The sequence below is a fragment of the Athene noctua genome, chromosome 3 (assembly GCF_965140245.1).
Source record: "Athene noctua chromosome 3, bAthNoc1.hap1.1, whole genome shotgun sequence".
Classification (NCBI taxonomy): Eukaryota; Metazoa; Chordata; class Aves; order Strigiformes; family Strigidae; genus Athene; species Athene noctua.
The window spans coordinates 34,040,427-34,061,516 of NC_134039.1; the positions used below are offsets into that span (position 1 = coordinate 34,040,427).

General features: G+C 38.7%; 1 protein-coding gene across 2 annotated transcripts in view; it reads right to left on the reverse strand.

Annotated features, from left to right (window-relative positions):
* The window catches only part of ANO4 (anoctamin 4), a 243,818-nt gene that overhangs the window by 134,809 nt on the left and 87,919 nt on the right, over window positions 1-21,090 (reverse strand). For both annotated transcript variants that reach the window (XM_074902662.1, XM_074902664.1), the window contains one exon: window positions 9,167-9,373. In XM_074902662.1, the coding sequence (XP_074758763.1) occupies window positions 9,167-9,373 (207 nt within the window). The remainder of the gene's footprint in view (window positions 1-9,166; window positions 9,374-21,090) is intronic.

Consider the following 21,090-nt stretch of genomic DNA (forward strand, 5'->3'; position numbering starts at 1 on the left):
CAGGGCCCTGCTAGCCCTCAGTTCTTGCATTTCTAATTCATACTGCCCAGAATGAACTATGGGCATGACAACAGTCAAACCCACCAAAACTGTGCTCTTATCATCAAGAGGGAGGCATCTCTCAAGCAGGGAGTTCAAATGGGACAACAGCTGAGGAGAGCTGATAATACAAGTCTCCCACGTGGACAAGCACCCAAACCATTGGACTGCTGTGCAAAAGCACACAACCTCTTTCTTCATTTCCCATCTATGCTCAGAGGATGCATCAGTGTTCTGAGAGTTGAAAGGATGCACATGTCCACACAGAAGCCCCAAGCATAGCATGTCACATAATTCCTATGCCTAATATTTCTAATTACATGGCTCTACATGGGCCCTGTGCAGATCCTTACACAATTAGTAGAGGGACAGTGTTGCACAATTCTTTGGAATTAACCCCTAGAAGCACTTCAACTGATAACACAAAGAGACAGGGCATCCAAGTGTGTGATCTCCTACTGGGAGCAAAGCTATTCTTCTCAAGTGCCACAATGCCTGGAATAGGAATCCACAGGACAGTCTGAAAACAGTACAAAGCCACAATGTATAACTAAGCAGAGACACTCCTGCACAGCTGCATGTTCCAAATGAGAATCTAGAAAGAAGTCTGAGATCTAAATGGACCAAACAATTCAGCCCATTTTACATTACTCTTATTTATATAAAAATAACAGTAATAATGATTGTCTTTTAGTTCTTTCCTCTTATGCTGTGAGTGCACATATAAAAACATAGCTATCAAAGATCACTATTACATATGTTCAAACATTTGTCCATGTTTGAAAAATCTACTCCTGAATGATAAATCCCTTAATTGCCATCTACCTTTAACAACATTAGGAGTTGTTAGCAGGCAATTCATAAAGAGGATAGGAAGAAAACATTTGCTGAATAAACTGTTTATTGCAAAATGCTTGCCCAGTTCTACAGTCAGCAGTTTACTGATGAGACAAGCAGAAAAGCTGGCTGCAAGGGGATAAGAGGCATGACCTAGCAGGTAACTTCAGGGCACCAAAGATTTACTTCATTTTAACATGATACATCAAGACAGCTTTTACAAGATACCAGATGTCTCTTCCAGGTGGATTTTAATGTAACAACCAATTATACAGACTCACATTATACCATAGCCTATCACTGCCTTCACAGTTTAAACACATCCTGGTAATTCATTCCTGCAGAAAGTACCAGCAGCTAAACCATTCTGGGAACTTCAGCTGTCCTGAGACCCCTGAGGAATGAACATAGCATAGGAATATGAAAATGGTTATCCTAAAGACAGGATAGCAGAACAGAGGTCTACCCAGCACAGGATCCTATTTCTGACAGCAGATGCTTAGGCAAAGGGAATATAAATAAGGCAAGCACATCCAGGCTTATTTAGTCTGTCCCTTCCAGTTCGCAGAAATTTAGAGACTTCTGGAGTAGAAGGTTACATCAAGATGATAGTGATTCATGGTGACCAATGCCCCTTTGCTCTACAAATCTGTTCCTTTTATACTCACTGTCACTTGTGAGCTAACAGGTAGCCATCACATTCCTCCCTCCCCCTTTTAATTACCTTGTTTCCAGCCTTTGTGAGCTAGTGGGTCTGCTCCTCAGTTAGTGTCATCGTAAGTCCTCACATCCAGGCTAGGGCCATGAAGCCCAGAAATTCACTGACACCACAAAGCCTTTCTTACTTTAGTCTCAGAAAAGACCTATTATACCATGAAATATGCCTTCCTGTACAGAAGCTAAACATGGAGCAGTGAATCCCACCCTAGTCTACCACAGAGAGAGGATATGGTTCCAGCCTACCATCTGGGTGTGTGGAGACCTAATTAGGGCGAGGTTAAGATAAATATCATCATTCAGTTACAAACTGGAGCTGAAGAATGGAGGCGATATTTATATATTGATTGTGTAAAAATGTTCTCACTCAGATTTTCGATTTTTCTTTGAGAGTACCTCACAAGCAGCAGGAATCCTGCCCCGAATACTGGTGCAGTTGGCCCTTCTTATAAAGCCCTGCAACATACTATAATTATCAAGACCCACAAGGAAGAAATAGAGCACTTTGCCATTAAAATGCATGGACTAGTTTTGGGCTATTTACACAGGGTGCCTATCCAAACGACATTATTTTCAGTAACTGGCATTAAGCAGAGTCTCCTTCACAAGTAGTGGGAGAGCATCTGAACAGCAAGGGTCATAATTTTCAGGCATTCTGGCAGCACACATGGCCTTGAAAATATATGCAGTCTTGATGACCCTTAAAACCTTCCAGTCTCATTGACGTACAGGTTACTTCTTTATGCCATCGGTCTAACAGGTGCTGAATTCCTTCCTGGTGCTAGATGTGTTCCTAAAGCAAGGTCTAAATAAAGTATTGAACTGCAGTGCTATCTTCCTTTTTCTATTTTAAGTGCCCTGAATGTTATCAGTAATGAAGACATCCAAAATGCATATGCTCTGTGCTCCACTGGGCCTCTGAAGCATAGTATGGTACAGAACTGCATACCACAAGGATGTGACTAGCAAATACTGTGCCTCTGTGGAATTATCCAGGATGCAGAGAACAAATCTGCTTTCCTAAAACATCCAGCCACTCATGGTACAGAGAAGCACAGCAGTCTGCATGACCCAAAGGGAGTTATGTTCTGAAACAAGTTACAGATCAAAAATTATGCCACCTCTGCTTCACTGCTGCCCTCATGCCTGCTGTAAGCTGTGATGTTGAGTTTTATGCAATTCTTTTGGCCTTTGGGGTTTGGGGCTTTTTTGTCACCATAGTACATTGTATTGCTTGGAATTTCTAGTGGGTTCTGATGCCTAGATGCACTTAACTGTATCATATCTACTCAGACAAAGAGTAATCCCCCCCTCCCTTTTTTTTTTTTTTTTTTTAAAAAAATTTTTATTTACAAAGAAAATTCTAGCTTACTTTTGAGATTTCAGAATAAACCAGGAGGCTTGGTGTTAGGAAAGAGGTCTTGCTATCTTTTGGACTGGAACAAACCTCTTGTGGGAATCAGAATTACTGTGCAGCCCTGTTACAGTCAAATGCCTTTTCTGATCTTAAAAGCATCTCTGCCAAAGTAGGAGCTAGTTTGTTCCATCTTTTGACAGTCTACCTGCAAGAATCTTTCCTTGGAATATATGAAACATATTTTACATTAGAAATAGAGGCTTACACAATAATCTCTTTAAGCAAGAACTGCAGAGTTAAGAAAAAGACACTTTTTCAGTCAAGCATTACAGGAACATAATAACTGATTATTCAAAGTCTCTCTCATTGCTTCTTGAATCATAGGTTATTTTTAAAATAAAATTGATCATTACTTTCTCAGAAATATTGCAAAATTTTATATATATTGTCTATTTTCTTCAGCAAAAGCTAGAGCGGTCAAGAATTTTCTTAATTGTTTTAAGACTATAGGATTTTAATTGTTTTAAGACAGGACATAATAACCTTGTCTTGGGATCAGCGATATTCCCTGCTTGATGCCAAGCCACATCTGGATGCCTGTTCCTATTATGGACAAGTTTCCCCTTGAGACTAAACTCTCTGAGGGTGGAACAAATCAAGAACGTCCACAGAGTGAGGCATTTTGCAGCCTTCATGAGGTGACTACACGTTGAAAACTAACAACAGCTATGGGAGTCAAAATCTGATGGTAAACTGTACTAATATTAAAGTAACCATACATAATTGATTACAAGAGTGGATGAATGATCATTTTACACCAGCAAAAAGGAGACCTATCAATGCAGGAAGGGGAAAAAAAGAAGTCTTTGGAAAGAGATGAGTATAAAAAGATGTACTCCCCAGGTAAGTAGAACACCCTCTAATCCACCACTTAAAATTATTAGTATTATTTTTGAAGCCTCTTATTGAGGGTGTGCACAGATCCCAGGTAGGATCAGTACTTGTATGTGTCACGTGCAGCACAAAATGATACAAAGGGATTCAATTTCTGCCTAAATCAAATATTTTAAATTAAACAAGACAGTTAGAATTGAAAGACAGTGCTTTATCCTCTAGCTTTTTTTCCTTTGTAACATGCTGTTTGCAAAACTGTTCTCCAAACTGCCAGAATAAACATTTTAGGAGACTTTAGCTTAGGATCAGGAATTTTCAAAGAAATGGCTTTTGCCCTAGAGAAGTAAAGTGATGAATGAAATGGGCTGAATGACTAAGCAAAGTGATAGAAGATTTCAGGCTCTGCATCATCTGCTAGCTAGTTCAGCTCTTAAGTTCAAAGTACCACATAAATCACCATGTGACAACCTGTCACTCAGCTCAGTGACAAAAGAAAGGTCCTCACTGTAATTGAGGCGAACTGTTCTCTTTAGGAGCTTTGCAGAGGCTCCAGAGCACCAATGGTCAGGACAATGAACTGTCTCTGTGTTCAGCAGGGATGTATGTCCAGCTCATGCCTGTGCTACAGAGATGATAGAAATTTTGTTTGGTGCATCAAACTTGCATTTTATTGAACACAGGCTGTGGATAAAAGAGAAAACAAGTATGCAGACTGGTTCCTCTGACATTAATGTCCCTTCTGCATAGGGACATTTCTTATGAGCGCATTTTTTTTTTTTTTAAGTAAGAAAATTGGCCTAATGAAGGGAATAAACTTTTTTGAAATCTGCTTGCTTCTTCCATGCTTCATTCTACATGGGAGGAAGTTCTATATACACCCAGCAGAAGGCATAGTGGAAAAGGCTGTTCCACTAATAATGTTAGACAAGTAAGGTAACAGCACTACTGTTGGTGTGAATTCAGATTTTCAGTTTACAGCAGCCATTCCCACACCACGCTTGCATTTGCTGCCAAGAAATATTTGCATGACAGGCCTTTCTGGCAGAATTATTTGCAGGAGTTTATTCTTTAGTCTGAGAGATGTATGCCACACGTCCTGCCAATCAGCAAAGAAAAGAGAATGTGACGTAACAACAAATCACTTCTAACACAGATCTCCATAACCAAATTTGACCGCTGACAAGCATGCGTATATTTTGTGATGAAAAAAATATATCTTTTGCACAGCAAATTATCATTTTTGAAGGACTTGGTTCTAGCTTCCTTGATGATTCAAAGTTCATTAGGTTTTCTCTAAGCTCATTAAATATACCTTTCCTTTTTTGCTTTAATTTTGATTGTCACAGTTTCAAGAGTCATGTATTTTTCCTTGTCTCTTAAATTAGTTGTTCTGTTGGCCAACACCACTAGCTCTTCTTTCTTATTTTCAGGTCCAATAACTACAGGCATCAAGAAAAATGCTGCAGTTTGATGAGCAATAAAAAAAAGAGGATCCAAAAGTCAAGAAAAGTGTGCCTAAGGCAAACACATCTTCCTTTAACATTTATAACATAACTATCAGTTACTATTTGTCATAAAAGTCAAAAGACTGACAAAAAAAAGATTTTCACTGAATTGACTCCACTAAACTTCCACCATAATGCCAGAAGCCAGTCCTTTCAAGTAAGTGTTTCCCTGCCATTGAACATAAAGTTCTTCCAAATATCATGGATATGCCTATATAATTTCAAGTAGCAAGGAATCTCCATTCCAAAATGGTTCTTTGGTTTGAAAGGGATCTTTCTGAACAGTTAACTACTGACAGCAGAAATTTCTAAAATATTTTAATGTGTTTTCTGGAGTGAAGACTCTTTACGTAACACATTTACTAAATTCTGGAAAGAAATTATTTCAGAGACAACCCTTCCTGTTGGACGCGTAGATTGCCTGCAGATCGGAATCTGTACATGTGATTTAAATAAATATATTTTTAAATTTAAATAAATAAATTTAAATAAATAAATAAATATCTACATTATTATATATACACTTCTATATAAACCTCAAAACACATTAAGCTTTAACCAGAGGCCTTTACAGGAAGCACAGAGAAAGGAAATCTTGCTGGGGAACATTTGAATCCCTGTTTTTAGAAAATGGGTAACAATTGTCAGCAAGCATTGCACCTAGAGAATACCTAAGAAGATTCCAGTTTCATACAATGAAAGAATTAACTTTACTGCTGCTTAGACTTACTAAATAAGGCATTTTTTCCACAGCCAGCAAATTTAATGACTCCTACAGAAACTAGGTTTGACAAGACCAGCAGAAGATAACATTGCCCTGATTTGGAATAAAGAGTATCAATGGAAAGAGCAAACAGAAACGCAGAAACTGAAGTCTTGCAAAAGTGCAATGCCATCAGAAGTGAGGCAAGCATTTTTATCGTCCCAAGATTTGCCTAACCCTGACATGGAGGGAATGGATTGGAATGATATTTTAACCTCCTCTAAGCTTGTTCAGTGCTTGGCTCTGTCACTCTTACAGACAGCCTAAATGTTCATTACCATCACTTTCAAAATAAGACTCCTGTGTGCAACACAGACACATTGAACATAAACCATTTTCAGAAGAGTTGTAACAATTTATACTAGCCAAGTATTTGCCCCAAGTGCTTTGAGCCCTGTACTTCAATAGCCCAGTACCCACAATGTACTACAACTGCTCACATAACTGGAAGACAGTAACTGGAGGTCTCTCAAAACTAAAAATACTGTCGTGAATGATTCTGGAAGGAATGCAAATTTACCTTAATATCATTGCATCTAAATTTACCATCTGATTGCTTTACTCGTCTTTGCTATTCTCCTTTCTAAGAGGAATTTTCCTCATCCAGGCACACCTGCAGAGGTATCAGGTGTCTTCACCATTAATAACCATTCTCTTCCACCCATTTCTCCATTTTCCTCTGTGTTTTGTTTCAGTTACTTGATACCTTCCGATCAGGGCTCAGAAGTTGCAGTTCTGCTTGTGGCTGAGCAGTACTTCTTTGCAAGCTTGCACAAGCCAATTTTTTTAAATTAAGGCACATCACAGACAACTCACTGCTTGCTAGCCACTCCAACACCCAGAGGAACAGTAGAAGTCTTCAGCCACAGGCTCCTTACCAGCTACAAATGAAACGGGCAGGGAAGCAAACTGAAAATGAGTGCTGTAACTAAGCAGTATCTACAGTTCCTCCTCCTTACCATGTAGCTACCAATGAACTTCAGTCAAAGGAAACAGCTGTCAATTAAAAAGAATTAATAATAAGTAATAAAAGGTGTCATTCTGGAAAGAAGAAAAATGAGCAAGGGAAACAAAGCAGTATGCAGAAAACAGAAGCAGTGTGCTGTTAGAAGGAAAAAAATACACTCAATCGTAACTCTCATTTTATCAAGGATCTTTTCTTTCCATGCTTCTAGCCTTTCTGATTGAAAAGAATTAAAAATGTCATTTTAAGTCCTCAGAATACCTTTTTGTCCAATCTGTTATGCCAGACTGTCTTCATGTTCGGAGTATTTGTTAACTGGACAAAGGAAATCTCAGACTGAATATAATGTATACTACTCCAATAGCGAGACCTACTTGATTGTGATAACTGCACTCCAGTAGCAGGAAGAACCCAAATTGTTTGAGCTATTTAAAATTAGACTGAACAAAGCCTGAGTGATTTACCGTAGGCAATAGCAGGAGGATAGCTTGGAAAATGGCTGTGTAAGATCTGTAACCTGAGTCGTAATACTAAATCCTTCCTTGAACCAAGCTGCCAAGCATGTTCTCTGTAGGTCATAGATGCTGTCAGTGTCTAAAAAGCAGAATATGATAGATAAAACTAATCTCATATGACTGTAGTGAAAGCTAAATTCCTCAGAGAATTACCATCCAAATGATGCTCACTAATGAGCTCTATTTTAGGAAATGTCTGGGGTCTACCTAAAAAGCTTGTACATTATTTAGTATTAAAGCACAGGCCATATGTATCAACACATGGATGCAGAATGTGTAGCAGCTCAAAATTATTTTAGCTACTGTGCATGTTCAAGATACTTTTTTCACAAACTGTGATGCAGGGGGGCTTTGTCAATCTTTTAACATGCTACAGTCATAATTATTATATATCTTTAGCAAGAACAACATTTCTGTAGTAGTAATTTCTGTACTTCAAAGAAAAAAAACAGAAGCTGAAAAAAATAGGACAAACAAGTGAACAGAGGAACTGAAATAAACAAAGCATATGGTTATGAGTCACTGTAAATTCTTAATTAATCTATGTTGACAAAGATTATGGTGACTAAATTATGGTGACTAAATTATGGTGCATGAAACTCATGGCAGTAGACTTGCACAGCAACAAATAATCTAAATTTTCAACTTGTACAAAAATTAAGCCACTTACTAGATTTGCAAGGCAATGGAAGCACACTAAGGGTTTGCAGGCAGAACTGTCTGTCTCTCACAAATAGACCCTAGTAGCTGCATACGGCGTGCATCATGCCCTTTCATGGACAGCAATGCTGGAACACTTCAATATAGAAGCTACAAAACGGACTTCATGGGCAGCCTTAATTTGCTCTACTCAGGATAGAAAGTTCGAGTTTAATTTTTACTGTGAAAAATGACTGAACATGGCCAGCACAGATGTATTCTCCTGTTATAAGAAAAGATACTTCTAAAATAGCTCTGGCAATTAACATAACAAGGGATGAACTCATAATGTCAATTAGAATTTGATGGTTCCCAGGAGATTCTGGCTTTCTTTTTAAAAGTTTCACTTTGTTAACCAGTTAACATATGTTGTAAAATCTCCTTCAGATCTAAAGTTTTTGTTTGCATTTTAGCAGCAAAACTTTGACCTATGCCCTGGATTATGCCTTTGTTCAAAACCAACATTAGTGTCAATTACTGAGTTCCATGGGGGATGCCTGTAGCCTCTAGAGCACTGCCATTAGCTCAGGGCTTATCAAAATTAAACATCTGTAAGACGAGCAGCAGGAAAAAACAATAGCCCAAAGCTCTCTCTGCATTAACATTTTGGATACCACTATATGTTGTATGGTTTTTCATTATTAAACATGTTTTTATTTCACACTTTCAGATGCCCCAACTGTTGTTACTCCCTGTAACCTATAACTGACAAAAACATAACAAATGTAGAGAAAACATCAATGGATAGCTCTGATGATCAGTAGATTGATTTCCACGCAGGCATGATCTGATGCTGTTAATAATACCAACTTCACAGCATCATAGCACATCACACAAGAAATGGAACTGAAAAAGGTGTCAAGGCAAATCTGTTACCTGTCTGATGGGTTTTTGCTTTTCCACCAGTGACTGCTGAAATACTAGATCCAGAAGATGAAGCTTCCATTTTTATTGACCTTCTGACTTGTGGAAGTGAAGGATGCCCAACCACAGGAGGATGCTGTGACACTGGGTAGCTTGCTGCAGTTCTCTTCTGACAGATTTGTGCACGCTTTTCAGCCCCATGAATAGATAAACTTATACCTGACAGGAGTAAGAATTAGTTCCATTAGATACAAGACACCAGCATGGAATAACTAAAATATAAAAATTACCATGGTTTTAAATGGAACTGTAACAGCCTTCTTAAAGAAAAAAAAAATATGAAAACATGAGTTTTCTATGAAAATGAAAAATTTCAACGTCTTTGTTGCTGTGCTGCAGATGTCAGAGTCGGCCACACTAATAGATATTTAAATTAATACACAGTCATGGCTTACTGCATTACTGGCCTGCCAGAGGAATTGCCTTCCATTCATTCAAAAAACCCACACAGCTCACACAGGATGATGTTAATGAGATAACTACCACAGAGGTTATTAAATGACAATTTTCTGTTTGACGGACTAAAACTTGGCAATAATAGTTTCTTCTGAGCATTCACAAGTGTTAGGAAGTCTCATCATATGGAAAAGATGCTACATTTCAGGTGGTAACTAGCTTTTAAAGAAAAAGAAATGTCTGTTTTGAGAAAAACAGTAAGTCTATAAGCAACAATAACATGACCTTAAGCTTGAAAAACAATTCCACTTTCACCAGTCTTGTGAAATATTGCCTACAACACTGGAAATTGTCTTCCACACCGAACATTCTCAAATTTGTCATATAGCCAATTTTTAAATAGAAATGGTGATGAAAAACAGGCTTTACTTTCCCAAAAGGAAATACAAATTTGACATTTCCTATGTGTCTATCGTACAGTCTTAGAAAGAAATTACTATCTTGTGGTAAAAAAATGCTGATTCTGATTTGCTTACGTTCACATTGATGCAACTGCTCCAACTTCATTTGAATTACTCTCAGCATACTCTGGTGAAAACCTTTAGAAGTCTCTTCCAGGCAACAAAGCTGAATGATAATTCTATGCTACTGTTTTACACTTAATTTAATTGTGACTCTTGCTTCTTTTATCAGCAACCACTCTTTGTTTTAAAAAACAAATTAAAAACCCTAAACAGATATAAATGGGCAAACTGAGAAGCAGATGGAAAAGCAGACCCTAAAAAATGGAAATCTGGATATTGCAAGCACATTGTAAGTTGCAGTCACTCAAAAATCAATAGATAACATTTATTAGATTGCTCATTTTTGTGACAGGATCCCTCACCGAAATGTCCAAGAATGTCTTAATGACCCTGCTCTTCCAGTTCCACTGAAAGCCAATCTATGTGAACCTCCAGGTCCTGGAAGAGGTTTTGAACCTCTGAAATCTCAATACACTTCAATCCATAATATACTACCAAGGGGAAGAGAGCAGCCACTTCTGTAAGCAAATCGTGAAAACAGCGGTGTTGCACATGTGAGGAAATGCTGTGCAAAGTGCTCTCGTTTAAGATGGTTTTGCGCATTCAGAATCAAAGCTGCATGCTCGCTACCTGACTTTGCTGCACTTCACCAGAACTGATGTGCAGGAAGTGTGAAGGGATGAGGACTCCCCTGCAGCAACTGCTCACACACCTCCTGATCACAGGACTAATGTAACTGCCAGCTGTTTCTAAAGACTGTTGAAATCACATTAAATCCCAGTTACCTTATTTAGTCAATTAATCTTGGGAAAGGTAGGGTAGTAATCCACATGGGCAGAATGATAATGCGCATGCCTGGACAACCTTTTTTTTTTGACCATGTTAGCCATATAGCTTAGCCATAAGGGGCTTCCAAATGCTAGAAGCTAAGTCCCAGCTGTAAAATGAGCTCTTGACTTCTTGTGCAGTCACTAGAAACTCATGATGCTCAAAATATTGTGCAATTATCCTTAAGGTATAAAAAAATTAACCATAACCTTTCCTTTTAGCATCACCACTGGTTGTCTTATCATTTAAAACAACCATCTCTCTGAACCTTACAGTGGAGTCAGTAATTTTTACTACCAACACTAAACATGAACCTGGCACAGGCCCATACTTACTAGCTGGATCTAGTAAGGCTGTGCTTTCATTTGGTCATGAATGATCAATTTTAGGAACTGGTTCCAAACATAAACTGACTGCTACATTTCTCTGAGGTTCAAGTGAATTGCTTCCTTGCATTCGGAAAACAGTCTATAACCACTTGTGCAGCTGTGACTCAGCTTCCTAAACTGTATGTGCAGCACTTCTTTTCAGACATCCAAATAAATAATAATGCAGCCAGATCATTATTCCTAAAAACTGCAAAATTTGCAGATTGATCACATCCAAAATTATGTTCAATCAACAACCTGACTCTAGTTATAAAAATGCAACCTTTGTTTCTTCCACTGAAGAGAGGTACTATAAAATTTTAACACCAAACTACATGAGGAAGAATGTGCCAGCATTACTGAAAATTTTACAGATTACTCTTTGGACATATTTAAAACTTGTGCTCAAAAATTACCATAGTTTATACCAAAGGTGTGTCAACAATATATTCGATATATTTGGGAGTTCTTCACCCCACTCTCCTTCCCACTGCAGTTATTTTCTTCGTATAAGAAGAATAAAGATTTCTGAATAAGAAGAGTCTTGACTAGGAGAGTGAATTTCCATTATTTTCAAGGGAACCATGTACAGGATAAAGATGCAAGTGTTCTTATTTAATTACCATTTCAGATTTTGTTCCAGTGACCAAATCTTGTTTTTCTATGTACATTTCTTCTGTTAAACTAGAAGTCTGCAAAAATGTAAGACAGTAATATTGCAGTAAACTATGGCATTACCTTGTTTTCATGTGAGTAAAAGTTCTTTTAAAAGAGGTATCGGCAGTTGAAAATACACCCCCAGATATCATGAAGAAAAACAGAGACAAAGGGAGGGGGAATCAGAAGTAGAAAAGCTATTGGGAATAGCACATGCAGCTCATGGGAGATGAAAACCTGGTGAACTCTTGTCAGTAAGCAGACTTCAGAGTAAACTCCCCCTATTCTTCCTAGAAATAACTCACACTGCTCATGAAACCTGGGGTTTGGTGGTCAGAGATTTGAGAAAACAGCGCAGACATCTCTGAAGAGTAGATGTTAAAGTTAACATCAGTTACTTTTTGCGGCATGATGACATTCACACAAAACATCAAGAAAGAAAGACAAGTTCTCCAGCAGTACGCTGCAGGCTAGGTTTTCAATTAAATATGTTTGGTGGAGTTTTTCTCCTGTTTTCAGGCTTGGCCATATAGTTGCTGACACCAAAATCCCAGTGCCGTGGCACGCCTGGCTACATGGCCTGACTGTACCTGCAGCATAGTCATTTTTAAGTGAGTTGGTAGGCTCAGTAGCTGGGTACGAGCACACCAGCGTGCTCTGATAGGCAGTATAGATGCTACAAACCCCAGGAGTTTCTCCTGCCTCAATGTAATGGATCACAAGCACCATTTCGGTTGCAGTGCAAATGCAAGTGAAAGACTTGAATGCTGGCCAGAAGCCACAGCCAACCGTTCACCTTGGAGGAGTGGCTTCTGGACAGAGCTCAGTCACCCATACCTGGCTGGCTGCAAAACAAGTATTTAAGAGTGGGGAAGTAGAAGTTTAGTGTTTTGAAGATGAATGAGATTTGAGCCTTCAAGTATTATATGTATCACTCAGCTGTTTTGCCCTCCTGCATGCAGCGAAACTCCTTCTCTGTATTTTCAAGTCTTCACAGGCCTTTCTCTTCCTTACCTATATTTCTATCTTTTTTTCTTGTCTCCATGAAGAGCTGCTCTTCTTGCTGACCTTTTGTCCTCTGATGCTTCTGAGCTTGCAGGTTCATCTAAGAGAAATACCTTCATTCCTTTCCTACCAACACATCTCAGCTGTGCAGTTTGCCAGCAGGGAAAAGCAGCCTCTATCCCGCTTCTGGCTAACTTTGATTGCTTCTAGCTATTACAAATTTTTATCACAAATTTTTCTGAAGCAGCATTTCTTTTTTATTGAGCATATTTTGCATCTTATAAAGTGGTAGCATACTTATGACACTAAAGAATACATAATGCTCCAGATAAAACCTGCATGTGAGAACATTAAGAGGACTACTAAAATACTTGCAAGTCAGGAAGCAATAAAATCAAACATAAAGAAGAAAAAGGAGGGAGAACCTACTCAAAGTAGAAAACATTACACTGTGACTGCATGCAAAGGTTTATGTGACGGTGATATCTGTTTTGTTGGCTCATCAGAAGCTACAGTAATGAACGACCATATCGTGCACTATTCAGAAGTCACTCTGCCAGGGCATCTGATGAGGCATCTGCTTTGGCCATGCCTTGGCCCTGGCTAGCAGGTGGCGTGCACCACACAAGCCTGCATGGAGCAACACCTGAACACAGTGGATCTCATCCAGCACACCTGTGCTATTTGACTGAGCCTAGCACAGTGGCTCTGGTACTGGCGGAGATAGCTCTAGCACCAGAACTGAGGTCAGCAAGGCCCTGTATCCAAATTATACTGTGTCAGGACTGAGACACCTCTCCACCTGGGGAGGCACCTCTCTGTAGCAACTGTCAGGGTTGGGTCAGCCCTAGTTCTGTTTCCATCCTGTACTACTTTGGGTTACAGGCATATATTTATAGGTTCTTTCTTGATGTGTCTGTCTCTAGCCAGAGATAATATGAGCACGAACAAGCAATAATATTGCAATGCAGAGTTGCAAAGCTGTATAAACAATCCATTAGCTAACAGTGCTTAATTAGCCTCAACTGCCCTAACTCGCATTGTAGACCTTCTCTGAGATAACAAACTGCTGCTGGCAGGTGCAGTAAGCCCTCTTGGTTTGGTATCACCAGAATGTCAGTGCTTATGCTGGAGACAAATTACTTCAGCTGTGTCTCTCTTTTATGTGTTTTTTTGAATTCTGTTTCAGCCCTGTGTGGAGGCCTTAGGAACCCATTGAGGTAGACCCTTTCTCTTCAAGGCCCTTTTCAGAGAACAAGCACAGGAGAGCACAGAGCAAGAAGTGAGGAAGAAAATCTCAGCTGCAGCATCATGTAGGGCCACAAAGAGTAAAGTAGCTCTGGAAATCCTGCAGTCATCAATGCACAGATAAGAAAGGTTATAAGGAAGCACTTTGGAAGCATGGGCAGAGAGTAGAAAATCAGGCTTTAAGGTGCAGTATATAAACAGGAAAATTCTGTATTCAACTAAAAGAAAAGTAAGCTAAAAGAGAAAGTGAGCTAATTTGTCCACCTTAAAAAGCTAAGTACCCTTGCCTCACTTTGTGCAAATTGACATATTTCCCACTAAAGTCAATGATACTCTGCAGACAGCTTCAGTTTTTTTTCACTTTTTGAAGTTAGCCTTGATAAGGGGAAGCTCAGAAAGGGCAAGTAACATAAAAATAAAAGGCTCCTCATGCAAACCCAGTTTCATCTGAGACTTGGCAGACAGACAACTATGTCTGATGCCATGATGGACTCTTCTGCTTGCTCTGAATCCTAGGTGGAAATGAATAAGCATGAGAGAAAAATTTACCTGCTGCCCTCTGTACACATGCCTGAAAGCACAGTCTAAAGGCAGTTCCCATTTTTTCCCACCCTATGCTCTACTTAGATAACAATCCCTTCCTGAAAAGCATGGCTATCTTTCTCTACACCTTGGGGGAAAATGTTACAACAGCATTAGGATTCCCACATTAAAACATTTTTCAGAAGTTTAAATAACACCTCTCCAACACAGCATCAAATCCCTTGCCATTGGTCAGAAATGATTCATGAAATCATATCTAAGACCAGATTATGCTTCAAGTACAGCTTTGAAAATGCTGAAACACTTCTGACTACATCAGATGTAAAAAAAACCCCCACAACTGCAAACCTTTAAATAAGCAAACAGAAAAGCTACTAGTTATAGAACTTCCCAGGAACTGGACTGGCTGGAGAGAAAGACTAACACTGCATCTTGACAAGTTACATATGGTCAGTTTTCTGAGTCTTTGCATGGTCTTCCCCTCACTCCCTCCCAAATACTGGAGATATGGCAAGATTTTCACGACCCAAAGTAGCTTCAGAAACTGTTCCCCAAATGTTACGTTGTACCCATTTTCTATCAAAAATTTTGTCCAGTTGGCTTCTGAATTTACAGAAATTTATAGGATATATATTTTCTCCATAGAAAGAAACCACAGACCTTAGATATATGGCCTGTGAAGGAATAGCTTTTTCTTTGTCTGAAACATGTCATCCCTGAAGTTTTGTATTGAAAGGGATCATGAATGACCACTTCTCTTTACCTCTTTGTTCCTTATGAATACTACAGAGCTCTATCATATCTCCTCCATTGTTTCTATTCCCAAGCTTAGGAGACCTGGTTTACACTGTTGCTCCCCACCAATAAGCTCTTGTACACCTCCAATCATCCATGGTCACTCCCTTCTCTGTTCCTTTCCTTTTTCAAAAAATGAAGACCTGAACTGCACATTAAGAAAATTTCAAGAAGTAGCACCATGATGTTCAGGCTGTGTCTTCCACAAGAATTTACAGTGGCAACATGATGTTTCTGGTTTTGTTCCCTTCTAAGTTCATTTGCCCCAAGATACTTGTAGATGGGCTCTGCATCCCTGTCACATTTGTCTTCTCCTTGGGCAATTTTCCAGTGAATCAGGGATATCACTCCTAACCCACCCGCTCAAGCTCCCTGTGTCAAGCAAAGGTTGCAGGAAACAATCCTACATTTCTCTCATTTGTATGTTGCATCTTTTTCCGCTTCAGTTGCTTTCTAGGTCTCATGTTATCACTTCTGTAAGAGCATCACTGTACAGCCCTTTTGTACCAGCAAAACAAATCTTCACAAAGGTGCATTACTTGTTACTGCATCTTTTTTTTCAATTACTCTCCTTCAATGGGAGGAGGGTAGCATCATTCTGTGCCTCTCATTCTCTTTGTTAGGATCTGCGTTTTTAACTATGATCAAAGTTATGTCTTAACTAGAACCAGGACTCCATGAAGAAGGAGCTCGTGTACACACTGGGTTTATGCAGTTTTATCTACGCCGATTTAGAAATGAACAGTTAAAGAACTGTAGACTCCAGGGGAACATGGGCTTACACTTGCAAATGTGTAAAGCCGGAACAGCCGGAATGTGTTTAGGCCGGAATAGCCTATTCTCCCCTACAAAAGTGGTTACATTACCCGTGGTGTAACTCTATCCAGAGCTGGTGTTTAAATCTGTCAAAGTCCTAATGAATAAAAAGATCATGCTTACCACAGGCCCATCATCAAAGGGTTGTTTTTATAGACTCAAAGGTGGTTTATTAAATTACAACGAGGTAGCATTCAATAGTGATTATCTAGCAGGACTGAAAAACTCCCATAGTGCTCAAAGAGATGTGAGTTAACAACCTGAAGTGATGAAAATGTCTTGGAGAGAGTCATAATAATCCTACTTTAATGGTCGACATGAGTCTGAAAAACCACTTCTCTTCCTTAGGCATAAGTGAAGAGAAAAGCTGAGCTAAATGAATATAAAGCTCTTTTTGGTTGCTGTTGACTTACTGATGATTGTCATGGGCATGTTGCAGGGGCATTGTGCCAAACACAAGGTGCTGTCTATGCAAGTCATGAGCCCAGGTGAATAAATGGAATGCTATATCTTCCAGGCTACTGGGATAAATGCCTAACAACTGTATGTAAAATATGTTCTCCTTCAGTTCACCCAGCAAGCTGCAATCAGTGTTGTTTATCACCATCACAGGTCACTGAATTCTGCTGGGGTTGCCTGCATTTTTGTTGTGTTTGCCACTTTTCTCTTTTTGTTTGTTTTAGTATCTACTTTGATTTACTTTATTGTTACAACTGGACTTCTAATAGTATTAGAACCACATGCATTCTGAAGAGTAATATGAAAAAAAATAAATTTAAAAGTTCCTTTGCTTGCCACAGTATGAAAATAGCAGTGAAAAAAAATACCTTGTCCTGAAAACTGATAGACACAATAGAAATCAAAAAGCTGATAAAATATATTCAGTAGAATGTTCTTCTATCAAAAAATTGTCAATTCGTTAGGAAAAATGAATGTCCCAAAGTCAAGAGTTGCGGTCAAAAATTTTGTTTAGAAAATAAATCTGACCTTATCTGGACTGGAATATCCTAGCTTTTTATTCTGTAATGACTTGACACTTTGAAAAATGTAACCTAACATATCAATTAAATACCAGTTGCCTCTGAGCAAGCCAAAATCCAATTATCATTTCAATTACTGAAACACCATCTGTAATACCAAACATCAATTGATGTTACTATAATATACAAATAGTAATAATTCAAAACATGAAAATTATAACTAGAAAGCAAAACACATCAAAATAATAAAACAAAATACAGTGAAGACAAGAATTCCAACCAAGGCTAAATATTTCAGCTGTCCAAAAGCAAATTCTGATAGAAATATTTTAAGCAATATATTGAAAAGTGACTTCAGAAAGTGCTCAAAAGGGATTCAAAGGAAAAAAAAATGCAAGAATATTAGAATTTCTGTGGATTGGATATTCTGGATTTTGACTCACTGTTTCTGTAAGCAAGTGGAATAGACTTGCACTAGAATGAATGTAGGCTCATACAAAAATCCAATAAATTCATATCTCAGTTTCTGTCACAATAAATAACATCATGTCAACACTTCTTTCTTTGAAGCAATATCTATTTCCTAAAAAAAAAATTGGAAGATTGGATCTGTCTTCTTAAGTGGTACTTGCTGATTTGGAAACTGTGCAGTAACTCTTGTCATATTTATTTTACTACGTAAAATGGCATTTTCCAGCCAAAAATAGACTCAGAATACTGAGATGATTTAAAACTTACTTTCACTTGTGTTAAGCATTGCATTCAAAACTGCTTTCTCTTAACAACTATTACTCTGATTTTCAAAATCAAATGTATTCTCTTTAAACCTGTCTGCACTGAATTTGAGTCTTTTGCCCATACACATACAGTAAAAGGTTAACTGCACACACCAGCAGTGATAGTACAAACATCAGGACAAACCACAATGCCCTGTGAAACAAAGCACCAAGTCCCATTCTTTTTACTGGCCAAAGAATGCAGTGAATCCCTAGCCATGCAGATATATTTTGAGTGTAGGTAGATTTAAAATCAGAGAAAATTCTTTTTTCAGATCTTAATGTGCTGTCTTAATGTCAACTGCTACATTTCAAATACCACGTGTCATTTCATCTCATTTAATCAGATATTCTCTATAACGCAGAACAGTGCAATTGATCTGAGACATCATCTGTGAAACACAAAAAACCCCATGAGACTTCACAGATGGGAAAAAAAGATAGCTCAGGATACATCTGAATGTGTTTGCCTTCATGGGGCAGACAGTAATGATTTTCAGCACAGCAATCAGGCTTAATTTAACTTTTTCTTTTTCTGTCCTGTTTTAGGGGACTGGCTCACCATCAGTACTCTCTTGCTGCTCCAGGACCAGGCCAGCCCTGGCTATGCTAGGGAACCTGTAAGCAGCAGGTCGAACATACGCTCCTGCCTTCACCCAGCCTGTCCCTCAGCTACATAGGGCCTTTTACCGTCTTGGTATCAAAATGCTCTCTGCCCACAGATAGTTCTATTAACCATCAACTGACTTTTACTTTGGTGATAATTTTAATTAGACCCTATACAGCCAATGTATTCAGGAGAAGGTCCTAGGACAACAAAAGTTACTTCTTCTCCACCCTCCCCCAAATGGGAAAAATCATCTTGTATCCCATACTGCAACAAAGCATATTGCTTGAATAAAATACTTTTAAGTAAACATGCATCTGGACAGATGTGTATGTGACTAAACAGGTCACATGGGCTGGGTCAAGTCCAATGCATAGGAAGGTTTTTGCCCTCTGAAAATGACTGTCCATTACGGACATACAGGCCGTTCCTACAGCCTGGGACCCATGGGCATGTCCCAGGGTCTGACACTGAAGCCCAGCTGGAGGGAGGACCAGAAGTCTCCCGCACTCTCCTGGGGAAGGGGCTCTCATGCAGGCTGAAAGGACATGCTGTGGTATGCTCTAGCAGAGTCTTGACAAGCATCGTTCTGCAAGGAAGAAGCACCAGCCTCCACAGTCACACTTGCTGAAATACCTCAGACTGCCATCAGCCTCTCCTATGGAAAAGACATGTTAACAGGGGCCAGTTGTATCAGAAATTTTGAGGCATGCATACTACCTGTCTTTCTTTTGTGCATCGTTAACTTCCTGCACACTCTCTCTTGGCAAATAATGCTTTTGGTTGTAATAAAGCCTATGGTGCCAAGCTTTCTAAATGGTCATAAAGTGAAGGCAATCCCCAGAGGGGATGGCAGCTGTAGCATGCCGCAGACATCAGTGAAAATCTGTGTTCATCTGCCACCTCATCTTTCTGGCAAGACTCTGGGCAATTAATAGTAACAAGATGCTATTGAAAAGAATATGTAAACCTGCCATGTTCCTCATAGGGATTCAATTGATTGTTCTCAACTTATACTGATCTGGACTGAACAAAGCACAGGTCTTGCTTATTTCACTTCTGAGCTAGATTGTATTTCCGATGGAAGACCAATAAACTCTGAAAGACACCAGTAATCACATAATGATTGTCTGTATTTGGCAGATTAGTACACAGAGATGGAAAGAAGCATTCTACTGATCAACACCATTTTAATTTCTTGAGCTCTTTATAGCAGAATCAGAAGAAATGGTAGGCTATAAAAATGCAGTAACTACATTCTAAGATGTGAGGTCTATAACATACAGATTTGTTTTTGTAAAAGGCAGTTCATGCTCTAACTCATTTACTGAATAACAGCTTGTGCAAGAGCAAGGCCCACCATTCTTCCATGGGTAAATAATTCACTGATACATTAACAATTCAGAAAAACATGTAAAGTATGCAAGGCAGATTTTAAGCTATGTTTTACGCACTACATAAAACACAAAGTTAGTTGGATGTTCCTGAAGGTTAAGAGGACGCACAGAAGAGAAACAAATTTTCTGAATCCAGCTGAACCAGCTTGATATAGAAACAACCTATAAAAAGAAACATATGCCTAAATTTAGCTCCTGTGACTGGTATCTTCTCAGTGAAAGGACATTCACAGATACCTTTAATAAAATTTTTCCTTTCTGCACTCATACGTCTGACACTCAATATCCCATTACTGTTCATTCATTTTCAAAACCATAAACAGTAAAAAAAAACCACCCAACCACTAAAAAAAAAATCACAATACATATCTAACAAATATTGCAAGTATCTGTAAATTGTATTTGTAAGTATTGCAAATATACTGAAAGTTATATTTGAAGTTATATTTGTAAGAACATTCCAGTCTCAGAATGATGATGAACTTGTTCTGAATATCACGGGAGTCTGAGGATTCAAAACAACCAGATACTTAAGAAAGAGAGACTGTTTCTCTTCATAGATACCATTTTGCCCAGAGTCAAGAACATGCAGTTCAACATGTGTGTAGAATGCAATCTTCATGAACAGAAGAATTCCTAAACTGAAATTTCATCAACAAAAATGCCTATATAATCCTGCAAATTGTTAGCAGTGATTCTGAGAAGAGCTTAACATGTCATTTAACTGAGACTGTTTTTGAGCGATACACAGCATCTAAACAATTAAAAGATGGTTGTGTACTCTGCTCCTATGATGGTATACCATCCACAAAGAGAAGACTGAAATAAGGAGCAGGAGTGTCTTTAGAAACCAAGAGAACAGTAAAGTTCATTAGTAGGGCACTTAAACCTAAAATACTGATGGGCAGCCTGGTCAATGAAAAAAATCCAAACAAA